Source organism: Mercenaria mercenaria, chromosome 7, assembly GCF_021730395.1.
Source record: "Mercenaria mercenaria strain notata chromosome 7, MADL_Memer_1, whole genome shotgun sequence".
NCBI lineage: Eukaryota > Metazoa > Mollusca > Bivalvia > Venerida > Veneridae > Mercenaria > Mercenaria mercenaria.
Genome location: NC_069367.1, coordinates 2,702,430 through 2,725,026, shown reverse-complemented (window position 1 = coordinate 2,725,026; position 22,597 = coordinate 2,702,430). Strand labels below are relative to the sequence as shown.

The 22,597-nt window shown below is 37.0% G+C and overlaps 1 protein-coding gene across 1 annotated transcript; it reads right to left on the bottom strand.

Annotated features, from left to right (window-relative positions):
• Positions 1–999: 999 nt before the first annotated feature.
• Positions 1,000–22,258, bottom strand: LOC123556121 (deoxyribodipyrimidine photo-lyase-like). The gene is made up of 10 exons (XM_053547376.1): positions 22,146–22,258; positions 15,170–15,567; positions 11,030–11,175; positions 10,384–10,566; positions 9,720–9,878; positions 6,216–6,414; positions 5,449–5,601; positions 4,244–4,365; positions 3,367–3,526; positions 1,000–1,888 (listed from the first exon to the last, which is right to left on the bottom strand). The coding sequence occupies exons 1-10, from the start codon at positions 22,157–22,159 to the stop codon at positions 1,734–1,736; spliced, it is 1,689 nt and encodes a 562-aa protein (XP_053403351.1). The 5' UTR covers positions 22,160–22,258; the 3' UTR covers positions 1,000–1,733.
• Positions 22,259–22,597: the final 339 nt, after the last annotated feature.

Below are 22,597 nucleotides of genomic sequence, written 5' to 3'. Positions count from 1 at the left end.
CATCAATACTATGTGCAGAACTCGCAAGTCAGCCATGTCGGCTTAAGGTCAACGGTTTGAGCCTTCCATTTTCTGTCTGCGCTGTATGTCCTAGTCCCCTTGAAGGATTTTCATAAAACTTTTGTCAAATGGTCACCTCATCAAGACGATCGATGTACAAACTCCTAAGTCAGCCATAATGGCTCTAAGTCAAAGGTTTGAGCCTTCCATTTTGTGTCAGCTCTGTATCTCCTAAACCCCTTGAAGGATTTTAATATGATTTGGCTGTAATATTTTACTTATCAAGATGATATTCAGAACTCAGAAATTGATCCATGCCAGCCCAAGGTCAAGGTCACAACTCAAAATGTTCAATGCTTCCGCCCAATACCATCAAAACTCTCACTGTCCATAATAGCGGTGGTGGATATAGCTGTCTTTCAGACAACCTTGTAGTTGCTGCTAACAATACAATGGGCAAAATAAAAAAGGATATCTTAATACAGTTACATTTTTTTTTCATATACTTCATACAAAATGTAACCTGTACATGAACATACACACTAAAAAACTGAACACACAAGTGATATCTCATGAAACAATGATACAATGCATAACAAAATGAACTTGCACAGCAAGAGTGATTTGGAAACTAATGAAGTAGAATTGTAAGAGTATTTGTATCCAATTACAAAGTATACATGGAACTGAAGGTCATACGAGGGTGAAGGTAACACAGAATTGAAGATCATAAGGTTAAAGGTCCATTCAATGTTGGGTGATCTAAAGTTTAAATGCAGATAGGACAAATCAACTGACAAACACAAAATCCCAAATACAGATTAGGATAACACAGCACAACATGAGCAAGTGTCAAAAAAGTACACTTTCTATTTATACAAATATAATGACTGCAAACAAAAGCAATATCATACTGCAGGTATATACAATGTGATGCAGTACATTTGGTGCAACAGGCACTGTAAGGTAGTGATTATCCCTGTGAGGTAGTAGTGAGGTAGTGAGGTTCCCTGAGTATTGATAATATGATTACAGTATAGCATCAGTAGAGGAAAAAGTGCATCCACAAGGTAACAAAATACAGTATCTATCAAAAATAATCGACATTTATCAAAATGTTAACCCTTAATGATATAATAATACAAATACTACGCTACCCTCTATCCTAAACACTGTCCTAATTCAAATATAAAAGTCTATGCCCTAATGCAGTCCTATCTTAAACACTACAGAGCTGTAACATCAAAACCCTAATTCTAACTCTGTTTCTAGCAGTATTGCTACCTGAAGAAGATTTTGTTTTCCAATATGCAGTTTTTTTTTTTTCAATATGCAGTTTTTTTTTCATTTTCACAAGTTTCTTTCATAAATATGGATTGCAAATTTAGCATTTACTAAGGTTTGGATACCTTAAAATTAACTAAAGTCTGTAGAAAATTAGGTATCCAATGCTTTAAATCTATTTCAGCTTCTGTACCTGAGATCAATTTAGTTCATAATACGTCAAATCGAATTTCTCCCATCTGGCTCAGCCAAGAACACAATTACCTACACACATTTTGTACATTGTCACTGTTTGTAATATTTCTCTTCATACTGATACAGTCAGCAGCTTCCTCCATCATGACTCGCATCTAACTTTATGCTGCCTACCATTTAATGCACTTGTATTGGCTCAAAACCTGTTCATCAATAACAAAATTACACATGAACTAAATCCAAGACACGTATAATCATTTAGCAATGGTCTGCCTCCTGTGTTTAGCCTCGTACTTTCCTACATCAAACTTTCTCTTACAGCCGTTGTAGTTCATGTATCTGATCTTCCCGAACACTTCTCTCTCCTTCCAGCCCTGATCATGTATACCACAGATAGACCACATACAACCTGTTATACAACAATTAATACAACTTGTTATAGAACAATTTATATTCAATTCATAATCGGTCAAAGGACTTTCAATTAGTAGAAGCAATATGAGAGAAAGTCATATCCCCACCCCTACGTTTTACAATGCAAATGGGATTAAATCAGCGGTTCAAGAGGCTAAAGTGGAGTCATTATAAAAAATTATTCAAGACCAGAGTTATGTTGTTTTTTTGTTCACTCTGCACTCCATCTTATTGCCATCTACTGTTAAAGCAGAAATTTTCACCATGGTTTGATTTTCGCTACATTCAGAAGGCCCTACATCTCGCGAAAGTTAATTTTCATGTAAATATTGACCATTAGTATAATTCAAAGTATGATATCATTTTTATAATTTCGTGAATAGTAAACCTCTAGAACATACTCAAAATTTCAAATTCGTGAAATTTTGACCCAGCGCAAATATGTGCTTTAACAGATCAGTCAAGTACAGTTTGATTCCCTTTGCAGATTTCAAGTTACTGTCCAGACAAAAAAGCATGATAGACAGAAAATAGACTGCATCTCTGAATTTGCTTCTGCAGCTGGGAATATTAAAGTACTGAAAATAATGATTAACCTATAAAATTTACAAAATAATGCAAGGAAAATTCTAGTACAACTTTGTTAACAAACTGACTGGCCAAGTAAGTGTAACAAGCAGTGTCAGTTGTGATGGAAAAAAGAAGAAAGCTTTGTTCAAAATAAATATAACCAAGGATAAACAATCAAATCTTTTATTAAAACTGACAGGAACAAGAGCTGTTTGTAAAACACAATTATGTCCCAATTAGACACAAGTGGTCTTTAGTCGTTGAGTGAAAATTATTTTCATTCTTGAGGTTGAAGACCTTTAACCTACAAACCCCCACAACAGGGGGTCATCTCATGACACAAGCAATATTCCTATGAAGCTTGACTAATATACAAATGCAGGCAAAAATGTTCTTTATTTATTGAGCAGGAACCATTTTTAGTCTGTAGGCCGAACGTGTTCATTCTTGAGCAGAAGTTGAAGTCTCAAGATCACTGTGACCTTAACCTCTGACATGCTGACACTGAAAATGACACAATTCATCTACTGGCCACAGGCAATCAACCTATGGATTTGATGACTGTAGGCCAAAGCGATCTTTACTTATTCAGTTGATTTCATTTTTAGTATCAGGATCATTGTGAGCTTGACCTTTCACCTACAGACTCTCGAACGATAGTGGTCATTTACTGACCACAGGCAATTATTCACTGAACTTTGACAACAGTAGGCCATAGTGACTTTAACCTTTGACCTTCTAATAACTGAAACAATACTGGCAATCTACCGACAACAAGCAATCCTCCTATGGCGGTTACTAATGGATCAGTCTACATACTGACTGAATGACAAAGAGCAAAACAATATATTCCCTCTTCAGGCATAATAACTTAAAAACTTTCAGTAATAAAACTGGCCATACCAACATATCCATTAGGATCACGGCCATCCAGGCTGTATTTATCATTCAGGTATATGGCTATCTCCAGTGCCTCACTAGGACTGCTGGTCCACTCAAGGATCTTCTTAGCCCAGTACATTCTCATAAACCCATGCATCTTTCCTTCATTCACCATCTCATTCTACAAGACAAAAACACTGCAAGATTCTTACTGAACACTCTATGTAGGACAGCTAACCCTCAATGAAAACATAAGACAAGACAGTTGGAAAATTCCACAACTGCTCCAAGTGCTTATTTTGGCCACCTCCCCAACCTATTACTCTGCAGATATTACCATACTTACTTTTTTATCATTAAACCTACTATTGTGGAAAATTTTCTGTATCTGAAGTGATTTTTCCCAAAAACCTGGTATTTTGATGGTACACAGTTGATAGACAGTGTCTGTTACAGCAAGAAGCATAGGGATGAATGTCCTGCAACCCAATTTTTCTTTGAGAACCACGGAAGGCCCTACGACAGTCTTAAAATTAAAACATGCACAAAGACGTTTTAAGCTAGATACAAACAACATGAGTTTGTTCATTTATTTATTTTGTTGGGTCTTACGTTGCACCGACACAATTATAGGTCATACGGCGACTTTCCAGCTTTGATGGTGGAAGAAGACCCCAGGTGTCCTGTGCATTATTTCATCTAAAGCGTGCCCTTTGGTTGAACCTACGACCTTCAGTAAGCCAACTGGATGGCTTCCTCAAATGAAGAATTCAATGCCCCAGTGGGGCTTGAACCCACATCGATGAGGGGCAAGTGATTTGAAGTCAGTAACCTTAACCACTCGGTAATAGAGGCCCCCCCATTCCTGAGTCTGTTCAAGTGCTTTCTTTATACATACCTGGGCTGCATTCCACAGGGGATCGTGTGTTTTTCCTTGTTCAAGTTTCTCCCTGCTATATACATACTCTCTTTTATCTTTTTCATGTGCCTTCAGAGTCTGCTTTGCCCAGTCATAGGCTCCTGAAAATATTTTTGTGTCAGCTATCAACACAGAATATTTAACACAGGTCTCTTTTTGTTTCCTTGTTAGAATTTTAATGCCACACATTTAAATGAACACAAAATGTCTTTCTGTATGACCTTTGTTTATCTTGATGTTGATTTGGGTTGATTTGGGTTTTACAGTGCACTAACTGTTGAATATTTTTACAAAGTTATTTAAATAGCCATGCATGGACAAAACAGTTACAGACAGGACAAGAAAAGTGACCTATAATAATTACAGACTGTGCAGGAAAATACTTAATGTTGATCTCCAAGTGTAACATTAACCTTTGAGCAAGGGATCTGGATGTTTTGCATGACGGATCATCTCATTATGGAAAAAACATTCGTGCAAAGTCATATTAAAATCTTTTGATTAATGACTAAGTTACCGACCTGACAAGAAAAAAAGCTCTTTTGCACTTAACTTGATGTTTGAGCTAGGGGTCTCAGTGTTGTACATGACAAGCTGTCTCATTATAAAAAATAAAATTCTTCAAGGATGAGTTATGAACCAAACAGGAAAAAAACATGTACTGACCTTGAACCTCCAAGTGTGACCTTTACCTTTGGATCAAGAGTGTATCTCACATTTTTATGATGGCAAACAGATCATTCACATAAGATACATTAATTTCTTGTTAAATCATATTTCTGATAATTTCTTTAACATTTGTCAAAGGTTTGAATATTGCTGAATATACTAGAATGTTTTATTGAATCTACTGTTTTTATTACCTCCCTTTATTGTTCATGAGCAATATTAAAAGTAGTGCTTTTCTAACCATGTAAGTATGCATTCTATTTATTTGAAAAACAATTTCATCTGTTTTTAAGATAAAATTTGTAAGTATTATGGACCTTTGAGAAAGGTATGAAAAGTAACAACCAGCCCTACCCCCAGAGTTCCCAGCTGACAATATTCTTTGAGAAGTGTGGCTGTACTGGCAGACGGTCCTGCTATAATAACTTATTTCCACCAGTAATGGGGGAAGAGACATTAAGAAATTACAAACCTACAAAAGAACAGATTTGATATACAATGTATAAAAGACTAACCATCTATACTATCATAGTTATTGTTGTAGTAGCAGAAGTTGTCTGATAGCTCTCTCCTGATGACAGCCTCCTCAATGTAAGCATCCACCCCTTCCTTGTGTCTCCCCCTGTACTGTCGCACCATCAGGATACACCGTTGTACAGAAATCTGACCTGAAGTTATAAAAATACACCCAGCTACAGATTAGCAGATTGTTTAACCAATTTTGCTCATAAAAATGATGTTTTGTAATATGGGGGCTTATTTTTAACTGTATAAATTGATTCTGTCTGCCTAATATAGGCTCCACTGACACATTGCAACATCATAAAACACTGTGTAGTGCAAATCAATTAATTCCATTAGACATGGATGCCTCCACATACTGTAAACATTTTTGACTGGCCTCAAATATGCAGCAAAATTTAGAATGTAATTACAAATATGTCGTATCATTTCTGTACAGTAAATATTGAAGTGCAAACATGATATAAATTTAACTGACATACTAACATTCCTGTCACACTTCAGAAGAATGCTTTTGAAAGTTTGCTAAATGTATCTTTATTCCGCTAATGTCCAGTTTTAACAGTTCAGATATGACTTTGCAGACTTTTCACCAGGAAATTGGGAAGAGGCTTGCCTTTTCAACTGGGAAATTCGTATGCAATAATTGCTCATTTAAAGAGCATTTTATTAAAACCAACTTTTTTTTTTCCTTCTGCAAAAAGAATTCTAACACTGAAGACAGGTTTCTTAATTTATCAATCAGAATCTGAAATTTTACCAAAATGTATCCACGGTGACAGGTTACTTAGTGCATTCTTGTTTGGATTATTCCTTTCACTGCCGAAGTATCTCAGCCTTTCCTTACAGAATGATTCAAGCATCTGTAGTCCTGCACTGGTTCCTGGCTTGGCCCAGTCCACAGGCCCAACAGTCTGGTTCACCTCGAGGCTTGCATAGGCCGAGTCCCAGTCTATCGGCTGAGTTTTACATGGAATGAAAAATAACCATACATGTACATGTGCTAAAATTTTCCTTAAAAAGGAACATCTGTTCTTTTTATCTCTTCTTTAAAGCCAAGGGAGCCATGATGGCCCAGAATCATTCACCTGTCCTAGTTCTGTTCTAGTTATATAAAGGTAAACATTCTGACCAAGTTTCATGAAGAACATGTAGAAAACATGGCTCATGTCACGTTAACAATGTGTTTCCAAAATTAACCTTGTGCTACGCTAAGAATATGTATATTATACAAGCTTCCACAAAAAAACTTCGTTTCTGTATTTGGTTTTACACATTTCTTGTTTGATTTGGGTTTAACACCGTTTTTCAACAGTATTTCAGTCATATAACGGCGGGCAGTTAACCTAACCAGTGTTCCTGGATTCTGTACCAGTACAAACCTGTTCTCCGCAAGTAACTGCCAACTTCCCCACATGAATCAGAGGTGGAGGACTAATGATTTCAGACACAATGTCGTTTATCAAATAGTCACGGAGAACATACGCCCCGCCCGAGGATCGAACTCGCAACCCCACGATCCGTAGATCAATGCTCTACCTACTGAGTTAAGCGGGCGGGTATTTACACATTTCAAATGCATGTCAGTATTTGTGTTTGCAGTAGATCTCCACAAATGAGACCACCAATGGTTCTTTTAAAAAGTGGTCTGAATAGCATGTTTCTTTTATAACTGGGTTTTTCTTTACACACAATATGAAAATTTGACAAATGCAAAATTTTATCGAAAACTTCTGACTTCATGTAGGAACAAGAGATCACAGAGTGATATTGACGCCCACCAATGTGCAATTTTTGAGTGTTCCAAATTTCAAGACTTATTGACTAGCTCAAGGTCAAATTTCATTTCTGTACACAACACTATGCATGTGGTCCATGCATGTGGTCCAAATTTGAAAGCTGTAGCTTGAGAAATGTGAAAGTAGGTCACTATATCAATTTCAAGGACAAAGTTCTTTGTACACAAAACTATGCATGTGCAACAAGTTTGAAGACTGTAGTTTGAGAAATTTGAAAGTAGGTCACTAGGTCAATCTTAAGGTCAAAGTTTATTTCGGTACACAAAACTATGCAAGTGGTCCAAATCTGAAGGCTGTAGTTTGAGAAAAGTAGGTCACTAGGTCAAAATCAAGGTCAAATTTCATTTCAGAACATAAATCTATGCATGTGGTCCAACTTTGAAGCCTGTACCTTCAAAAATGTTAAAGTAGGTAACTAGGTCAATGTCAAGGTCAAAGTTTGTTTCGGTATACAATCCTATGCATGTGGTCTAAATTTGAAGCCTGTAGCTACAGAAATGTGAAAGTAGGTCACTAGGTCAATCTTAAGGTCAAAGTTTATTTCGGTACAAAAAACTATGCAAGTGGTCCAAATTTGAAGGCTGTAGCTTGAGAAATGTGAAAGTAGGTCACTAGGTCAAAATCAAGGTCAAATTTTATTTCGGAACACAGAACTATGCATGTGGTCCAAATTTGAAGCCTGTACCTTCAAAAATGTGAAAGTAGGTCACTAGGTCAATGTCTAGGTAAAGTTTATTTCGGTACACAAAACTATGCAAGTGGTCCAAATCTGAAGGCTGTAGTTTGAGAAAAGTAGGTCACTAGGTCAAAATCAAGGTCAAATTTCATTTCAGAACATAAATCTATGCATGTGGTCCAACTTTGAAGCCTGTACCTTCAAAAATGTTAAAGTAGGTAACTAGGTCAATGTCAAGGTCAAAGTTTGTTTCGGTATACAATCCTATGCATGTGGTCTAAATTTGAAGCCTGTAGCTACAGAAATGTGAAAGTAGGTCACTAGGTCAATCTTAAGGTCAAAGTTTATTTCGGTACAAAAAACTATGCAAGTGGTCCAAATTTGAAGGCTGTAGCTTGAGAAATGTGAAAGTAGGTCACTAGGTCAAAATCAAGGTCAAATTTTATTTCGGAACACAGAACTATGCATGTGGTCCAAATTTGAAGCCTGTACCTTCAAAAATGTGAAAGTAGGTCACTAGGTCAATGTCAAGGTCAAAGATTTTTTCGGTGCACAAAACTATGCATGTGGTCCAAATTTGAAGGCTGTAGCTAAAGAAATGTGAAAGTAGGTCACTAGGTCAAAATCAAGGTCAACTCATGTCAATGTTCATCTTGCCACTCAAAACTATACATGTGCTCCAAATCTGAATGTTGTAGGTTATTGACAAGAAGATTTTAAAAGCTTTTCCCTATATAAGTCTATATGAACCATGTGACCCCCGGGGGCGGGGCCATATTTGACCCTAGGCGGATAATTTGAACTAACTTGGTAGAAAACCACTAGATGATGCTACATAACAAATATCAAAGCCCTAGGCTTTGTGGTTTGGACAAGAAGATTTTCAAAGTTTTTCCCTATATAAGTCTATATAAACCATGTGACCCCCAGGGCGGGGCCATATTTGACCCTAGGGGCATAATTTGAACAATCTTAGTAGAAGACCACTAGATGATGTCACATGCAAAATATCAAAGCCCTAGGCCCTGTGGTTTTGGACAAGAGGTTTTTCAAAGTTTTTCCCAATATAAGTCTATATAAACCATGTGACCCCGGGACGGGGCCATATTTGACCCCAGGGATATAATTTTAATCATCTTGGTAGAGGACCACTAGATGATGCTTCATACCAAATATCAAAGCCCTAGGCTCTGTGGTTTTGGACAAGAAGATTTTCAAAATTTTTCCCTATATAAATCTACGTAAATTATAAAAATAAACAAAGGGCCATAACTCACTCAATAATTGTTGAACCAGTCTGATTTTCAGGGGGACACAACTAGGGTACCAATACATCATTCTGACAAAGTTTGGTCAAAATCCCCCCAGTAGTTTCTGAGGAGATGCGATAACGAGAAATTGTTAACGGACGGACGAACGGAATGACGACGGACAGACCACGGACACAGAGTGATTTGAATAGCCCACCATCTGATGATGGTGGGCTAATAAATAAAATAATTTCAACTGAAATATATTTTGTAATTATTGATGGACAATTAGTATAATAGTAAAGATAATTTTCCCTAACCAAAATTTCTATAAAGAAAATATTCAGATTATTCAACAACAGTTGTCACATTACAAAAGTGGTCTTAATGAAGAGATGGTCTTTATAGGGGGTGGTCTTAAAGAAGCATTATGCTGTAAACCCAAGATTCCGCTATATAACATAAATTGAGTCCAAGTTTTGGTAGTTATATAAAATACTTATCATGTTCTGATACCAAATGATCATACAGTTACATACCATGGATTCAAGTTTAGGTCTGTATTTGTGTTTACATACAGGTGGATATTCTGTGAGGAATCCAGACAGCTGGTTATGTATTTTGTTACGTATTGTCCTTGCTCCATATTCCAGCTTTGGAGACGCTTCCCAACAAGGTACTAGATTGTGAGCATCAACCTACAAAATAACTTTAATATATTTCACATCCTGTTTCTGCTTGCAGAACAAAAATCACTGGTAGCATGGTTAAGGTTGCTGACTCTGAACCACTTCTCCCTCACTGATGTGCAATCGAGCCTCACTGAAGGCTTTAAATTCTTTATGTGAGGACCCAGGTGCCCACTCATGATGATTTAAGTATCAATTTAATAATATGAAATATGATTTCAAGTACTTTGCATTTATTACTCATTATGTTAAACAGATCAATATATAGACAATTCTGTGTCTGTGAACTGACTATAAACATTACTATTTTGTTGTTTTTTTCCAATTCAAATGCTATTAATTAATATTAACAGGCAAATTTATGACCCTCTACATGTAAAGACCACTTGGAGGCTCTTCAACGAGGGTTTATCATAATTATTATTCATGTTGCTGAACTTTTAAAATAAGTAATTATTAATAGATTTCACATGTGTCAATAAGTACAATAAAGTAATTGCCTGGTACAACTTACCTGACAAAAGGCAATGTCCTTTGGCAATACTTTCACAACTTCTTCCACCCAACCTCTTGGTACTCGTAGAGGAGAGAAGTCAGTGACAAGACCTCCAATAGAATGCTCTGTCACAAATGAAGGTAACACATCCTTGGCATGGCCAATCAAAAGATGAAAACTAATGCCCAACTCCTTACATTCCTACAATAACATGTGAACAACATGCAAACTGAATAACCAAGTCACTGGTCTTGCACAAAGTGTATCTAAGGATGCAAGGCATATACAGTATCTACATACAGTATCTAAGGATTCAAGGAACATAAGTATATAAGGATTCATGGAACATACAGTACCTAAAGATTCATGACACATACAGTATCTAAGGATTCATGGCACACACAGTATCTAAGGATTCAAGGAACATACAGTTGCTAGAAAGTAAATGTGTGGTAACATAATGCTCAAAGGGGAAAGTGCAGTAAAATAATGCTGGAAGGGGTATGTACGACTGGGAAAGTGAGGCATGTAACACCATGTAATAGTGGTAATACCTTATGTACATGTAAATGTAGTTGCGCAGTGAAATATGGAAGTATATGAATATGAAGTAGAAGCATAAAGTTGATAGAATCATGTAAACTTTGTTAACCGTAAGTTTTACCTTTTCAACTTCTTTGAGACCTTCTAACATAAATGTAAAGTGTCTGATAGTCGCCTCGAGGAACTTCGGTACAAGGCAGAAACAAACATGTAATGGAACCTCCAACTTTAATGCCAACTTCTGAGCATACAGGAAGGCCCAGTTGTCTGGAAATACAGATAACACATTATACAAGGAACAGTGGTCTTCTTCACTATAACCAAGGGCTCATTTGTAAGTGTATCTGTGTGTAAACAAAGAGGTCACTTGTAATGCATTGTTAGAATGTTAAGTTCTGTTCAGTAGTAAAAGTAAACCTGTTGTCTAGACCATCCAGTGATAGAAGTCTGGACAATAATTAAGAGGTTACAGGTCTAGATGAAATATTACTAACAGTCCTAAGGTATTTATGGTTATTCCACAAGTTACTCTCAAGTGACATGTTGAAGAACCAAAGTAATCTCCTGAAATCAGGGTATATTCTCTATCTTATACTACATGTATAGGGGCCTCAGTGGCCAAGTGGTTTAAGGTCGCTGACTTCAAATTACTTGCCCCTCACCGACATGGGCTGAGCCTCACTCGGGGCATTGAACTGTTCATGTGAGGAAACCATCCAGCTGGCTTACGGAAGGTCGTTGAGGAAACCATCCGGCTGGCTTACGGAAGGTCGATGAGGAAACCATCCGGCTGGCTTACGGAAGGTCGGTGAGGAAACCATCCGGCTGGCTTACGGAAGGTCGATGAGGAAACCATCCGGCTGGCTTACGGAAGGTCGTTGAGGAAACCATCCGGCTGGCTTACGGAAGGTCGTTGAGGAAACCATCCGGCTGGCTTACGGAAGGTCGTTGAGGAAACCATCCAGCTGGCTTACGGAAGGTCGGTGAGGAAACCACCCAGCTGGCTTACGGAAGGTCGTTGAGGAAACCATCCAGCTGGCTTACGGAAGGTCGGTGAGGAAACCATCCAGCTGGCTTACGGAAGGTCGGTGAGGAAACCATCCAGCTGGCTTACGGAAGGTCGGTGAGGAAACCATCCAGCTGGCTTACGGAAGGTCGGTGAGGAAACCATCCAGCTGGCTTACGGAAGGTCGTTGAGGAAACCATCCAGCTGGCTTACGGAAGGTCGGTGAGGAAACCATCCAGCTGGCTTACGGAAAGGTCGGTGAGGAAACCATCCAGCTGGCTTACGGAAGGTCGTTGAGGAAACCATCCAGCTGGCTTACGGAAGGTCGGTGAGGAAACCACCCAGCTGGCTTACGGAAGGTCGGTGAGGAAACCATCCAGCTGGCTTACGGAAGGTCGTTGAGGAAACCACCCAGCTGGCTTACGGAAGGTCGGTGAGGAAACCATCCAGCTGGCTTACGGAAGGTCGTTGAGGAAACCATCCAGCTGGCTTACGGAAGGTCGGTGAGGAAACCACCCAGCTGGCTTACGGAAGGTCGGTGAGGAAACCATCCAGCTGGCTTACGGAAGGTCGGTGAGGAAACCACCCAGCTGGCTTACGGAAGGTCGTTGAGGAAACCATCCAGCTGGCTTACGGAAGGTCGGTGGTTCTATCCAGGTACCTGCCGGCTAGGAAACAATGAACGGAGGGGCAACTGGAGTCTTCCTCCACCATCAAAATTGGGAAGTTGCCATATGACCTATAATTGTGTCGTTGCACCATTAAACATAACATAGTATCCTGCACAACTTCACAAATCCTAAAATAAGTATTATTCCACTGGAAGAATTACCAATAATGAATAATGAGCAAATAATTGGCAACTATGAAACAAGAGGACCATGATGGTCCTGAATCGCTCACCTCTTCCCACATGACCCAGTTTTGAGTATGATGTCGTTTTTTCTATTATCTGACATAGTGACCTAGTTTTTGAGCTCATGTGACCCAGTTTTGAACCTGACCTAGATATTATCCAGATAAAAATTCTGACCAATTTTCATCAAGATCCATTGAAAAATATGGTCTCTAAGAGAGGTCACAAGGTTTTTCTATTATTTGACCTATTGACCTAGTTTTCGAAGGTACGTGACCCTGTTTTGAACTTTACCTAGATATCATCAAGGTGAACATTCTCACTAATTTTCATGAAGATCTCATGAAAAATATGGCCTCTAGAGAGGACACAAGGTTTTTCTATTTTTATACCTACTGGCCTAGTTTTTTACCGCACGTGACCCAGTTTCGAACTTGACCTAGATATCATCAAGGTGAACATTCAGATCAATTTTCATGAAGATCCATTGAAAAATATGGCCTCTAGAGAGGTCAAAAGATTTTTCTAATTTTAGACCTACTGACCTAGTTTTTGAAGGCAGTTGACTCAGTTTCAAACTTGATCTAGATATCATCAAGATGAACATTCAGACCAACTTTCATACAGATCCCATGAAAAGTATTGCCTCTAGAGAGGTCACAAGGTTTTTTCATTATTTGACCTACTGACCTAGTTTTTTATGGCACGTGACCCAGCTTCAAACTTGACCTAGATATCATCAAGGTGAACATTCTGACCAATTTTTATGGAGATCCATTCACAAGTATGGCCTCTAGAGAGGTCACAAGGTTTTTCTATTTTTAGACCTACTGACCTAGTTTTTGACCGCACATGACCCTGTTTCAAACCTGACCTAGATATCATCAAGATGAACATTCTCATCCAATTTTCATACAGATCCCATGAAAAATATGGCCTTTAGAGAGGTCACAAGGTTTTTCTATTATTTGACCTACTGACCTAGTTTTTGACGGCATGTGACCCACTTTCGAACTTGACCTAGATATCATCAAGATGAACATTCAGACCAACTTTCATATAGATCCAATGAAAAATATGGCCTCTAGAGAGGTCACAAGATTTTTCTATTATTTTACCTACTGACCTAGTTTTTGATGGCACGTGACCCATTTTCGAACTTGACTTAGATATCATCAAGGTGAACATTCTGACCAATTTTCATGAAGATCTCATGAAATATATGGCCTCTAGAGAGGTCACAAGGTTTTTCTATTTTTAGACCTACTGACCTAGTTTTTGACCGCACGTGACCCAGTTTCGAACTTGACCTAGATATCATCAAGATGAACATTCAGACCAACTTTCATACAGATCCCATGAAAAATATGGCCTTTAGAGAGGTCACAAGGTTTTTCTATTATTTGACCTACTGACCTAGTTTTTGATGGCACGTGACCCAGTTTCGAACTTGACCTAGATATCATCAAGGTGAACGTTCTGACCAACTTTCATGAAGATCTTGTGAAATATATGGCCTCTAGAGAGGTCACAAGGTTTTTCTATTTTTAGACCTACTGACCTAGTTTTTGAAGGCACGTGACCCAGTTTCGAACTTGACCTAGATATCATCAAGGTGAACATTCTGACCAATTTTCATGAAGATCTCATGAAATATATGGCCTCTAGAGAGGTCACAAGGTTTTTCTATTTTTAGACCTACTGACCTAGTTTTTGACCGCACGTGACCCAGTTTCGAACTTGACTTAGATATCATCAAGATGAACATTCAGACCAACTTTTATACAGATCCCATGAAAAATATGGCCTTTAGAGAGGTCACAAGGTTTTTCTATTATTTGACCTACTGACCTAGTTTTTGAAGGCACGTGACCCAGTTTCGAACTTGACCTAGATATCATCAAGGTGAACGTTCTGACCAACTTTCATGAAGATCTTGTGAAATATATGGCCTCTAGAGAGGTCACAAGGTTTTTCTATTTTTAGACCTACTGACCTAGTTTTTGATGGCACGTGACCCATTTTCGAACTTGACCTAGATATCATCAAGGTGAACATTCTGACCAATTTTCATGAAGATCTTGTGAAATATATGGCCTCTAGAGAGGTCACAAGGTTTTTCTATTTTTAGATCTACTGACCTAGTTTTTGAAGGCACGTGACCCAGTTTCGAACTTGACCTAGATATCATCAAGATGAACATTCTGACCAACTTTCATAAAGATCCCATGAAAAATGTGACCTCTAGAGTGGTCACAAGCAAAAGTTTATGGACGGACGGACGCACGCACGCACACACGGACGGACGACGGACGACGGACACCGCGCGATCACAAAAGCTCACCATGTCACTTTGTGACAGGTGAGCTAAAAATTGAGAGCACATACTCATAAAATACCTTGAACTCTTTGGTCCCTCGACATCCAGTACAACACACCATTGCTATCCTCTGGGAAATCCTGAGCCTTTGACAGAACACGAACACGTTTTTTGTTGAACTTGAACTCAGCGACTGACTTACAAACTGATTTTCTTGACTCAATGATCTTCAACTGAAAGTCTTCCACAGACAGCTTCTTTACGTCTGGTTCCCCGTTCTCCTTACAACTATTCTTGTCATCAGCCTCACGTTTTCTCTTCTTGCCACTTTCACTGCCAGACATTGTTGAGAGGTATCTTGGTAACAACACTGGGGAATATCTCAGTCTGTACGCTGTGTTTGAAAAATTAGCACATGGGTATATTACACTCTCAGCAATGTGTCTACAGTTGATTACCAGTCTGATTAACCTTAATCTGTAAAGAAAACAAAATTAAGAATAAATCACAAATAAATCACAGTATTATAATAAAGCCTAAAACAATTCTATGGTTTGGACAATCCAACCCCAAATATCAGCAATAAGTTGTGGTTAGATGTTTTAAATTACTTAACTAAATATACATCTTATGGACCAGACCTCTAGATCACAGAACAACAAAAATTCTATATTTACAGGTTTAATATCAGATTCGTATCAAGAAATATGCAGGAGTTTTGCAGCGGAAATGGTGAGCTACTTCAGGAGCACAATATTATTCTGTGAAAGAACAAGTTGTTTATTTTTTTACTTTTTGGAAATCTACATGTACACTCTTCCAGCATATTTCTTCATTTTCTATGACATCTCATTATTCTATTCTTGTGGTCAAATGAAAAAACAAATATCAAGGATTTACACCACTTTTACTCTGTGCAGCATCAACCGATGCATCTCATTTTTTCAAACAAGGGTACTTTTTTAACAATGGTATACAAATATTTTTTCATTTTGAAAAGACTGCTTAATGTAGGGATAACGCATGTTTTTTCGTGTTATAACGTCTGCAGAATCCCGAGGGATTGGTTGGTGCCCGAGCCCGTAGGGTGAGGGTACCAACGTATCCCGAGGGATTCTGAAGATGTTATAACATGAAAATAATATGCTATTCTAGCATAAAACGCGAAAAAACGAATAAATGAATACATTATCCCTCAACGTCATTAAATTTCCATGAAATGCGCAGGAATATCCGAGTTGTTTTTTTCACGTTGACGTCATTTCCATTTGAATTATCCGTTTTGGGGCCGTAATACATTTACGCTCTGCCACGGAATGCGCATATATAAAAAGGTGTTATAACAGCACGTGAGCGCGAGAATCTCTCTGTTAACACACGTTTTCTCTCCTGTTAAAACACCCTCAAAAAGTGACAAGAACAGCAGTTTTATGCTAGAATATATATTAAAGATACAATGGTCATCTTTCAGTAAAATATTTTATCTTTATATATTTACTTCAAATGTATTAGATCCTCGTTAATTGTATTTAACTTTACTAAATATATAAATTAAGTCTGCATATCGTCACCTCAGTGCAGAAAGTGGATAACTGCATTGATTCAAAGAAGGACTTATTGACTTATTGCGCTAAAGTGACGATATAGACCTACATGTGTCCACATTTAAATACCATGCAGTACTTAACAGTTGATTGTTACAAAAAAAACAGCCAGTTTTCAGTTTTAGTATATATTTCAGCTGAGCTTATCTATTTTAAACCTTATGCATAGTACTGTTAATGTATATAATTTAAATTATTTTAACTTTATGTTTATATAAACAGTATGAAGTAATTGTTCATATTTTTGATATGAAATTTGGATCTAATATACATGTACCTTTAATAAATGTAAACAAGAGCTCGTAGAAAATGAAATGTCCACCTTGATGCATTCAGTAATTGCTCAAGGAACAGAAATTATTTGGACACTGTGCACAAAAGTTCCATTGTTCTTGGTCAAAATGACCTTGACCTTTGACCTATTGACCTCAAAGTCAGTAGGGGTCATCTGCTGGTCATGATAGACCTCCTCCTATTAAGTTTTGTGATCCTAGGCCCAAGCATTTTCAAGTTATCGTCCTGACACATTTTTACTGTCCCAGATCACTGTGACCTTGACCCTTGACTTACTCAACATCAATAGGGGTCATCTGCTGATCATGACCAACCTCCCTATTAAGTTTCGTGATCCTAGGACCTAACGTTCTCAAGTTATCGTAAGAAACAGTTTTACTGTTCCAGGTTCCTGTGACCTTGACATGACCTCAAAATCAATTAGGGTCATCTGCTGGTCATGATCAACCTCCCTGTCAACTTTTGTGACCCTAGGCCCAAGCGTTCTTGAGTCATCATCTGAAAACTGTTAAACTGTTCTTGATCACTGTGACCTTGACCCGACTTACTGACCTCAAAATCAATAGGGGTCATCTGGTGGTCATGACCAGCCTCTCTATCAACTTTCAAGATTCTAGGCCCAAGCGTTCTTGAGTTATCATCTGGAAACCGTTTAACTGTTCTGGGTCACTGTGACCTTGTCCTTTAACCTACTGATCTCTAAATCGACAGTTAGGGGTGTAACTGTTTTAAGTTATGTAACCTATTTCAGTTACTTTTTCAAGCATTTTATAACTTGTATTAGTTATAAAATATAGTTAACTCAGTTAAGTTATTCACAAAATTTTTGCTGTTCTCACAAAGTGACCTTTAAAGTGAAATTAGTAGCAAACTGTGGTCAATCAAATTCTCTTTTAGTTTGATCATGACCAGATAAGCATAATTAATGAGATGTTAAGAGTTTTATAGCTTTAAAACTTTTGCGTAAAACTTTATCAGCCTTGCGTAAATTTTTTTACTGCATAGCTGGAAATATAAAAGTTCAAGAATTCAGGAAATAATTGCATTAATATTATTAGTCTCATTCAAAATGAGGTATTGGCACAGGAGGGCTTTGTAATATTTTACGATAACTGAAACAAGTTATGAAAGTATAAGCAATAACTCAAATGGGTTATAAACTGCGATAACTTGAAACAGTTACACCCCTGACTGATCAATAGGGGTCATTTGCTGGTTTTGACCAACCACCCTACCAATTTTTGTGATCCTAGGCCCAGGCGTTCTTGAGTTATCATCCGGAAACCGTTTAACTGTTCTGGGTCACTGTGTCCTTGACCTTTGACCTACTGATCTCGACATCAATAGGGGACATCTGCTGGCTATGTCCAACCACCCTATCAACTGTCATGATCAACTGTCATGATCCTAAGCCCAAGTGTTCTTGAGTTATCATATGGAAACGGATTGGTCTACATACCAACACACCAACATCTGCAAAACAATATACCCCTCCTTCGAAGGGGGGCATAATAATAAATAGTGTACCTTAAGATCTCCAAAATTTCACTTCAAGCAGAATCAAAAGGAAGTGGCTAGGGGTCCGGTAATCAATACACATGTACTATTATGTACTGTATTGCTAGTGTAAAGGTAATTGCTGGTAAAAGTTATGATTAGTTGTCATAATGTTGCCATTATTCATGTATTATGTTTTGTGTAAATATTCTATTCGTTATTTATTTACTCAAGCAGTAAAACAAATTCAACAATTCTTGGGCACAATCCATGTCTTAAATAAGAAAATATTTAATAAGTTTAATATTATTTTAATTCATCAGATCCCTAGAAAAAAATGTTTATGGCGTACAAATTGATATTTATTAGGGCTGGATCAATAAAGCAGTACATTGTTATGAACTGAATATTCATGTTAACACCGATACATATATATCGATTTTCTTCGTGTATTATTATGTATAGTGGCGCCTCTTTTAACACAAAATAAAATTAATCTCTTTTCTTTTTTATCACTTTACACTGAAAAATTTCAGAGAAATTAAAAGAAAAGTATATTTTCATAACCTCGGGCCATCATTATATCCCAAGAACAGTTATTGCGTACTTTCAATTTTTGTTTTGGTAGCTAAGTTCAAAGACATCTGCCAACAAGCATGATGTCTCATGTAAATCAAGCACATATGTTTTAAGAAAATTCCGTTTTTCATCAGCTTTTTATTTCTATTCGTGCACTGAGTAGAAATAACTCACTAAAATAAAATGAAGTCCAGGCAGACCAGCTGTGGGGATCAACTCCATTTATACGGATGTTGTTACTGTGCGTGTTGCTGTTTTCAATATAATTAAGGAAATAAATTAAAAGGCAGTGGCTACGATTACGGTAGTTCCGTATTCCTAGACAACCCTACGAGGATAGGCTAGGATTACCGAAATAAGTAAGGACATGCATAAATGATGTTTTAAACTTACATATTTCACTGAAAATAGCGATTTTTTCATGCCTACCATGTTACGTGTATTTCGTGTTATCGATCCAATATTTTGGGTCAGTATAAACTTAAACAATATATTAATGGCGGCGCAGAAATATTATAGAAATATGATAGTTAATGTTAAATTAAAAAAAAAAAATCTATACTTAAAATTTTATGAGATTAGTTTGTTTGTCACTCGAGTTTTCCACGAAAGAAAGGCGAAATCAACACCCGTATTTATAAGTTTTTCTTTCCAAAACCATACTAAATGTTTTTCTTTGTCTTTTTTTTTTTTTTTTAAATTGACAGACAAACGTGGATTATATTCTTAATGATAGCTCAAAAGGATTTAAAAAAAAAAATTTCATACTTTAAATTTTATGATTTGATTTTGCCTGTCACTTTAGATTTCCGTGCAAATAGAATCGGGCGAAATCAACACCCGTATGTGCGACAGGCATGAAAAATTGCTGTTTTAAGTGAAATAAGTAAGTTTACAACATCATTTATGCATGTTCTAACATATACTTGATGCCTGTTACATACTCCGTAATCCTAGCCTATCCTCATAGCATTGTCTAGGAATATGGAACTTCCGTAATCCTAGAATCAGAGGCTAGGATTACGGTACCGTAATCGCAAAGGGGTTTGACACATGTGGGTCACCTTAATATGGCATAATAAATAGTCCTAAGGCACTGGGGGCAAAAACATTGGTTAACAGATATAATATAACTGTGACCAGGGAAATTGCACTCTATGGTCCCTTCAACTACCTCACTCTACAAAACCCCCAAAATTTTTAACACGCTTTGTTGCATCCATTGTTTCTCTCTGTGAATTACAGAGCTATGCATTGCCACTCATGAAAACACACAACTTTAATCCATGCCTTAAACGATGTTCATTTTGTCAAGCTTTGTATGTCACAATAACGAATAAATTTCGATCCATTTACACGCATTCTTACACACGGAATGCATCAGTAAAATGACTCTTGAATGCAAATTGTCGGTGAAAAATTGCTACAGTCCGATAAACAAACATATTTACTAACACTCACCACTAATGTTATATTTATTTTTTCACTTAACACAGACGAAAATCAGTTCAAAGTAAATTTTAAAAATATTTCCCCCACCATCCTCCATCTTTACTGGAGCGTGCTATTTGACAGAACGGGTGATGTAACAAGTGATTTTAAAGCGCTTAGCCAATCAAATCATTTGTTACATCACCGGTTCTGTCAATATCACGCGACACGGAAAATGGAGTATGTTGGCGAAAATGTTCTGAAATTTACTTGAAACTGATTTTTGTCTATGTTAAGTGAAACAGAAACATTTCAACAGTGGTGAGTGTTAGTAAAATATGTTTGTTTATCGATCTGTAGCAATTACTCGCCGATAATTTGAATTTAAGATTCATTTTACTGATGAATTCCGTGTGTACGAACGCGTGTAAATGGATCGAAATTTATTCGTTATTGTGACATACAAAGCTTGACAAAATGAACATCGTTTAAGGCATGGATTAAAGTTGTGTGTTTTCATGAGTGGCAATGCATAGCTCTGTAATTCACAGAGAGAAACAATGGATGCAACGAAGCGTGTTAAAAATTTTGGGTGTTTTGTAGAGTGAGGTACAGTGCTTTAGGGTATAGCGGATAGCTAACTAATTTTTCCTGCTTTCTAATTCAAAGAAATGACAATAATAGTTTTTTTTTCAGTATCTCAGACAGAAAACATCTATTCTTCTTAAAACATTCAGCTTTTCATAGAAATTAATGTGTTTTTTCTCTCCACGCCATTGTTTACATATGAGCTGATTTAGGGTGTACAGGATAGCTTTGGTCATTTTTTACATTATTAGTTTAAAATCCACATCTTAACAAACTTTCCAAGACCTCTTTAATATAAATCAGAAAAATTATGTATTCTCTTTTCAAAAACATTCAGCTTTTTAAATTTCTATCAAATAATTTTCATTCACTAACGTTTTTTACATATACACTGATTTAGTCTATAGGGGATAGCTTTATTTTACATTTGATGACATATGAAAAATAACACAACAAGCAAACATTTAAAATGTATGCCAGAATGTCTGTCTGCATGTCAGTAAAAGAATGATATGAAAATTTATACAAAAATTCAAGTCTAAATATAAAATTTATCAATCTATCCTCTATACCCTAAAATCCGCTATACCCTAAAGCACTGTAGTTGAAGAGCCCATAGAGAGCGATTTCCCTGGTCACAGTTAGATATCTATTGACCAATGTTTTTGCCCCCAGTGCCTTAGGACTATTTATTATGCCATATTAAGATGACCAACACGTGTCGGACCCCTTTGCGTAATCGTAGCCACTGCCAAATTAAAAACAAAACAAACTTAAAGATCTGGTATACCAATAAAGGCCTTGCATACATATTAAATAAAGCTTACATTTACTTTAGTAAGAAACCTCAGAAACACTGAACAAGAAATATAAAGACATGATGTCATGATTCTGTTGCATGAACCTATCCGAATATCTCCTTGTCCGAAACTTAAACATTTTGATTACGCAACACAACACGTGAAATCCCGCAATGTTGCAACAGTGAAATCTACAGATATCTATGCATGCGCATATCATCTGTATAATTTTCTGTACTTGAAATGCAAATTGAAAATTTACCCTTGAATTTTCATTAATTTCTACCGTTCTTCTTGCAGACGTTGTGGCTGTTATAATTTACACATATTACGGACACCGACACAGCGGTCATGGCTGAACACTACTAAATCTGGTGTTGATATTTAGGCTGAACACCACTAAATCTGGCTGGTTATAACACACTAAATAGTTGTTGTTCTTTATTCTATATAAAATTGACCTATTTCCAATGGCCGCAGAACACATCAGGGCCCATTTTAAATGTCTGTAACCTACATTTTCTTGAAGAATATTGTCAGTGCTAAATAAAAATCAAAAGAAAAGTGGGGGTTTAATGTTTAATGCAAGAAAAATAATTTCAGTCAAACACACAAACTGCAAAATCAGCTAAATAATGAGACCCTAAATTATACTGGTAGTGTATGATCTAAGTTTCCATGAAAAATTTTGTCAATATATGTTGTTATTTCATT

Excerpts from the sequence above, each read along its gene's own strand:
- LOC123556121 (XM_053547376.1), bottom strand. Across the intron at positions 6,415-9,719 it reads GACCTAAACTTGAATCCATG|CCGATAGACTGGGACTCGGC; the intron begins GTATGTAACTGT and ends TGTAAAACTCAG. Across the intron at positions 4,366-5,448 it reads TAACTATGATAGTATAGATG|GAGCCTATGACTGGGCAAAG; the intron begins GTTAGTCTTTTA and ends AAATATTTTCAG.